This window comes from Sinocyclocheilus rhinocerous, unplaced genomic scaffold (genome assembly GCF_001515625.1).
Source record: "Sinocyclocheilus rhinocerous isolate Xijiao unplaced genomic scaffold, SAMN03320098_v1.1 scaffold1533, whole genome shotgun sequence".
NCBI classification, from domain to species: Eukaryota; Metazoa; Chordata; class Actinopteri; order Cypriniformes; family Cyprinidae; genus Sinocyclocheilus; species Sinocyclocheilus rhinocerous.
This window is the reverse complement of record NW_015656115.1, coordinates 5,415-12,548: the sequence shown is the minus strand read 5'-3', so window position 1 is coordinate 12,548 and position 7,134 is coordinate 5,415. Positions and strand designations below refer to the sequence as shown.

Genomic DNA, 7,134 nt, shown 5'->3' with positions numbered 1-7,134 from the left:
ATTTGATCAAAAATACAGAAAAAAACAGTAATCTTGCAAAATGTTATTACAATATAAAATAATGGTTTCTATTTTAATATACTTGAAAAATTTTATTTATTTCTGTGATGCAAAGCTGAGTTTCCATCAGCCATTACTTTTTAGGATTACAATATTGCGTGTAGCTGTTACTTTCTATGACTTTGTCTATGTTACATGTAAAATTAAAATATGTAATGTAATAATTAGGGGTGTGCCCGAAGCCGAATACCTTATTCGTAATGGCACGGATAATGGATAATAAGATAATTCTAATAAGGAATAACATTCGGCTGAGGCTGGCACAGTCTAGTGTTTGCTAGATAACAAGTGAGCCAGGGGATCAGCGCAGTATTATACACAGACCTCTAAAGTCACGCAATAATGAGTGTGTGAAGTGAATGAATGTAAACTTTATGAATGAAAAGAGCGAATATCAAACACCGCATTGCTGTTGCCTCTCCGTGCATCTCTCAGAAATCAGAGCTTGGCAAGAGTAATATCAACTAAAATAATACATCATGCACGTTCTATTATTTGTGTATATTTAAAAGGCAATTATTTAAACTTTAGGCTACGATATGATACACGAATGAATGGAATAAACAGCGCGCTCACCAATCAAACAGCCGCGTTGCGCATCTCAGTCTCTCAAAAACCAAACCAGCTCTCTCTCAATAGTAGGCTAATAATCATCTAAGATACAGATACATTTTCTACTAGGCCTACATGTTTACTTCTTTATCTTTTGCTGGTTTGCGTGGCACACGCACATTTGTTTAGTGAAGTTCAAAACATTTGTTTAGTGAAGTTAAAAAAAAGACTCGCTTAAAGAATTCTGCGTAATGAAAATGTGCGCCTTGAATTAATTCAGTCGTGTTCAAATGATCACTAAACATTTGTCATGACATCTCTCTGCTTGTATGATAAATATATTTTTAGAAATTAATAATTATTTTAGTTTAACACGGCATATTTGTTCAGTGATAAAAAAAAAGATAGTCAAATCGGTCTTAACAAGTAACTGTACGAAGTTCCACCTGGTTTTATCCGAATACAGATACGAATAATTTTGTGATTCTTACAGATACAAATACAGATGCAAATACTGGCTGTTACATGAAAATTAAAATATGTAATGTCATAATTATAAAGTTTTGACAATTTACGTATGGTATGTAATTGTTGCATTAGGCTATGAAATACTAAACGTTTATTGATAAGAACTATTTCATGTCTTTTAATTTACAGCATGAACCACGAGTAGTCGAGTAACTCGAGTATTTTTTAAATAAGAAATCGACTAGCAGAAATCAGTAGTTGTGCAACCCCCTGTGTGTGTGTGTATATATATATATATATATATATATATATATTGAAGGTTACTTTAGAAATGTAACTGATTACAGATTACAAGTTACCCTATTTAAATGTTTTCTGTTTTTAAGTAAATGCATCATTTTTTTATTTTTTTATTCATCAAACTCATGAAAATAAAATATCACCGTCTGTAAAGCAGCACAACTGTTTTCAACACTGATAATAATAATAAATGTTTCTTGAGCAGCAAATCAGTATATTAGAATGATTTCTGAAGGATCATGTGACACTGAAGCCTGGAGTACTGATCCTGAAAATTCAGCTTTACATCACAGGAATAAATTGCATTTTAACATATATTAAAACAGACAACATTTATTTTAAATTATAATAATATTTCACAATATTACAGTATTTACTGTATTTTGTACCAAATAAATGCAGCCGTGGTGAACAAAAACTTGAAAGCTTACTAACCCCAGTCTTCTGTACAGTAATGTAGATACAAAGACAGGTAGCATGAATGTCATCATGCGTCTCGTGTGAATCACATCTGTTCTCATCTCAATCAGTTCTCTGATAGACATCAGGGCAATCACACATTTCATCCCCCATCTATCTTGTCCGTCTCACCTGTGTTTGCATACATGTGTTAATATGTGCTCTGATCTCTGTTCACTTATGTAACCTGCCGCCCAGTCTGCGACGTCTGTGTATGAATCATGGCACAGGACGAGTGCTTTATGTCTCTTTAGTATTAAATAAAGCTTGAAGTTGTCAGGCAGATTACAAAGTGTTGTGTTTATATTCAAGTCTTTTGTTGTTTTTGAAGGTTTGGCAATGATGTACAGCACTTTAAAGTGCTGCGTGACGGGGCTGGAAAGTACTTCCTGTGGGTCGTGAAGTTTAACTCTCTCAACGAGCTGGTGGACTATCACCGCACCACTTCCGTTTCCCGAAACCAACAGATCTTTCTACGAGACATCGAGCAGGTGCCTCAGGTCTGTATGCTGCTTTTTACCTTTGCAATCCTTAAAGTGTAAGTGAATCACCATTAGCTACACGTTTACTTCCGGGCTCCAGACTGCGCCTAAAACGGTCGCAATTTGCAAGTGATATTTTTGCTAAGATCGCCACTGGCGACTATACAAATTGACATGTTATGATTTAAAAATTTGCATGTAATGCCTTTTTTTCCTGCTTGTTTTGCAATCGAATCTTTTGTTATGTTGAGTGAGACGATGCGCATCAATGTTTTAGTGGAAAAAAACTTTTCAAACAGTCCTCATCTCTGCCGAACACCAGCGGTGATGCACAAAAGCAGCTCTAGTTGTGGCGGCATGAGAGAGCTCGAAAATGACGGAGACGTGTGAAGTAAAAGTGCAGAAAAGCAGTGTCTATTTCATGCACAACTTGAACAAACCACAACAGGTAAAGCTGTCAGCTGTGTGGACTGTTAACATTTCTCGTTTACAATCGATACTAATATGGCTCCTTGTTATAAAGATGTTTATATCTATATGCTGTGTTGCGTTAACGCGTGAACTTCCATTATATTTGTAGCGCACTTGCCGTCCAATAATCGCAATAAGCTTTGTGCTTTGATACCTTTTAATAAACAAAGTATCAGTTTTAAAATTCTGCCAAATTCAGAACGAAATTCGAACAATAAATACGGTTTTGGCGCTCCTTAATGCGGCAGGAGCGATAGCTTTATCGCCTCAGTTCAAGCGGCACGTGAACCCATAAGATCTTTCTCTTTACTATAGTACGAAATAAACATGAATGAACATCAAAAGGTGTAATACAAGATAACTTACTGAAATGTTTCATATAATCGCTCATTCAGTGTTTCAAACTGCGGAAAACGCGTAATGCTTGTAAACAATACTATGTGACAATACATTTACCTCAGAATAACCATTCGGCGTCCGTAAGCTCATCAGTCAGCTAGAAAAATAACTATAAAGAGGAGTTTTTTTGCTAAATATATGCTCTATATTGCATATTCATATTTTTTTTACTTTACCTGTTGTCTACATGATAAGAAACGATGCAAGGAGCAAAAGATGAAACTCAACACCTCCTATAAGATTGCATGTTACTAATGAAGAAAAACAGACTGGATGTGTGCAAGACATGTGACTACATTTATAAGATGCATTGAGGAGGAGCCCAAAGTACACTCAGTGGCCAAGTGATGCTGACTGATTATGGTCCATGATATTGGCACAGATTCTGTGTCATAAACAGTTCTTTGTGACTGCATATAGTTCTCAATTTGTAAAAGACATTCAGTGGTCACTTTAAGTGAACTTTAGTTCCCAGGACATCTACCAGATGGATTCAAATGCTGATGCTGTAAGAGGAGGGGAGACATAAACACATGACAGTATGACTGAAATGTTAAAGTATTAAATAAATAAATCCTGTTTATTCTGTGGAACCTAAAAAAATATATTCTGATGCCTAATTTAGTTTTTTTGGGGTTTTTTTTTTTTTGTCTGGAGCGCTGACTTCTGTAATGTAACACTTCCTAGTGAAACAGGATATTTGGCCTAAGGGACATCCGCAGAAAAGGAAAGTAGATTCACGGGAAGATCAAATTATTACGTTTTGATTAAAGATTCATTTAAATGTTTTCTTTGGAATAGCCTGCACTTGAATAGTTGTTTACAGTAGCACTAGGAAAAAAGGCATGCTGCACACACTAAATGAAGCCGAAGAAAATATTTAAGAATTTTCATGTGTATTTATCAATTTATAATAGTACATTTAATATTTGTTTATTATTAAAAAAAAATTTTGAAAGCTTGTGAAATACCAAACAGGAGATTCTGTCAACATTTTGAAGTGATCAGATGAATAAACTGTTCAATCATTGTTTTGTTTTGTTTTCTTTTTCATTTGTATAGAACAATCCAGAACTGATTAGTGGAAATTAATCCAACATCCTTCTCAATATTTTTGGTGTTGGTGGTTTTTGCTTTTTTATGATCCATAAGTTCACTTATATAACCATTCAAATGTTTGGCATCAATAAGATTTTTTTTTTAATTCAGCTAGGATGCATTAAATTGATCAAAAGTGACCACAAAGTTACATTTTTTTATTTCCAATAAATGCTTTTCTACTCGTCAAAGAATCCTAAAAAAAAATATATATATATATATATTGTGGTTTCCAACAGTATTAAGCAGCACAATTGTTTTCAACATTGATAATAATCAGAAATGTTTCTTGAGCAGCAAATCAGCATATTAGAATGATTTCTGAAGGATCATGTGACACTGAAGACTGGAGCAATGATGCTGAAAATTCAGTTTTGCATCACAGGAATAAATTACATCTTAAAATATATTCAAATAGAAAACTGTTATTTTAAATTGTAATTTATATTGAATTTTTTTTTTTTTTTTTATCGAATAAATGCAGCCTTGGTGAGCATAAGAGACTTCTTTCAAAAACATAAAAAAAATCTTACAGACCCCAAGTTTTTGTACAGTAGTGTATATACTAAACCATGGTGTTATTTACACGTGTCTATTGTGCATCTGCAGCATCCAACATACGTGCAGGCCCTGTTCGACTTCGACCCTCAGGAGGACGGCGAGCTTGGCTTCAGACGCGGAGACTTCATTCAGGTCCTGGACAACTCTGACCCCAACTGGTGGAAGGGCGCCTGTCACGGCCAGACGGGCATGTTCCCACGCAACTACGTCACGCCTGTCAATCGGAACATGTAAAGGAAAAAAACCAAGCGATTAGTGAATAAATTGTAATTAACGGCCCCTCACATTCACATACAATCAGACTACCCTACATCTCCCCGTCAACACCCGTAAAGTCCTGTGAAATTTAAAGCGGCACAGAGGAATGGAAATCGTGACCGAAAACAAGGAGAGGAAAAAAAAACGTAGCGGAGAGGCTGGATGTTTCCACCTCTGCCGTGGTGCCCGGGCGAAACTATTATTCCTGAGAATCGTGATGTCTTCATGAACGCTTGCAGTCCGGACTGAGCTGTTAGGGCGAAGGAAAGGCTGAATCCTAGCTTAGTAAAACACACATAAATTAAAACAACAATGATTCTGTCTGTAGATTCATCCTGCTGCTTCAGGCTTCTTTTTTTGTCTGCGAATAGAATTTTTTTTTTTTTTTTTTTTGGCTGCATGTTTAAATCTCTTTATAATAGTAAATCCTGAAGCTGTTTTTAAAAAGGAAAAAAAAAAAACATTCTAAAAATATATAAAAATGTAAGCGTAAAAACTTGCAAACGCATTGTACATCTGGGCTGTGGAAGAAAAAAATCACCTATAGAGAGAATCCATTTTTTAAAGAATATATATATTATATATTTGTATGTGTCTGTCTGTTTTACCTTTTCAACACTTTTTTTTTTTTTCTTCTTTTTCCAATTGTAAATTATGTTAATTTTTTTGGGGAGGGCAGGTGAAACTGAGTAGCTCTGAGACGTGCTAATTTTATGAGCATCTCAGATGTAACACCGTATTATTTTACGCATCATGTATTCCATTTGACATCATTCTTACTTGTTTTAGAACCAATAGGGGAGCAGATCCTTGGCGACAGAGATTCATCGCCGAGGAGCTTCCGATCGTGCAGGAGTTGATCTAATGTGAAAAACCAGGCGGCTAGCCACCATTTTAAGCCAATGTATTTATTGCAGCCACTTTTTGTCTTGGGATGTGAATGTAGCCGACATCACTCTCCTCACGACGGTCCTCAGATTTCACCACAGTTGCATGATTTCAGAGACGCATCTGTTCACGGTGTCCATGTCGAAAAGCTGTTCACGTAACGAAATGATTTAAAATCATGAGATTTGGTGTCGAAAAACTGGCGGATGCCAGCTAAGCCAGTAAGAAGTAAGAAACCAGAGAGTTTTGTTATATTTGAGTTGTCACATTGAGTAATGTGATGCGTTCTGTTTGTTTTTTTTGGTTTCTCTTACCTCTTTTGTCTTTTCAGTGTTACATGTTTTAGCTCTTATGTATTTTGTTTCCTCCACGTGTATTATTGACCCCCTCCTTCTCCTCTTTTTGTTTTTTCTGTGATGTTTTTTGTTCTCTCTGGATTAGTGCCTTTTTCTCTGGTGTGTGACAGTGTCTCTGGCTTGCTGCTTTAGCCTGAGCATTGGGCTTCGTCAGACCCGCAGTGAGAAATCATGTCCTCTTTCTCCTCCTGAACACACCTGCACACAGTCGCTCTTATTTAAATGTCTCGCCTTTTTCTGAACTTTTTTTTTTTTTTGCCTTTTTCCTTGTTTCTTTTGAATAAATAAAAAGAAAATTGTAAAAAAAAAAAGAAAACGTGTTGTGTCAGATACTTTATTTTGTGTGAATGTGTTTTTTCTAGCTTCATATCATATACTGCATTTTCCTTTTATGGTCAGTTTTTTGCTAATGTAGGTTTAGGAGAGAAACCAAATATTCTTGTGCTTCTGCACTTACTGTTGCTCTGAACATGTTTGCACACTTAAAGGGTTAGTTCACCCAAAAATGAAACTTCTGTCATTAATTACTCCCCCTCGTGTCGTTCCAAACCCGTCAGACCTTCGTTCATCTTCAGAACACAAATTAAGATATTTTTGATTAAATATGAGGGCTCTCTGACCCTCCCATAGACAGCAAGGTAACTACCACGAAGCTACGAGAATACTTTTTTGCGCAAAGAAAACAAAAATAACGACTTCATTCCACATTTTCGTCTCTACTTGTGGACGCGCGTTCACGACAGTATCATGACGCGAGCGTGTGGCGGCGCCGGCACTGACAC

At 36.0% G+C, this 7,134-nt stretch overlaps 1 protein-coding gene across 2 annotated transcripts in view; it reads left to right on the top strand.

The window, feature by feature from the left end:
- Positions 1–5,637, top strand: part of LOC107719324 (growth factor receptor-bound protein 2) — an 81,204-nt gene extending 75,567 nt beyond the window's left edge. For both annotated transcript variants that reach the window (XM_016526722.1, XM_016526721.1), the window contains 2 exons: positions 2,171–2,339; positions 4,899–5,637. In XM_016526722.1, coding sequence (XP_016382208.1) covers positions 2,171–2,339; positions 4,899–5,084 — 355 coding nt within the window. In that variant the 3' untranslated portion in view covers positions 5,085–5,637. The remainder of the gene's footprint in view (positions 1–2,170; positions 2,340–4,898) is intronic.
- Positions 5,638–7,134: the final 1,497 nt, after the last annotated feature.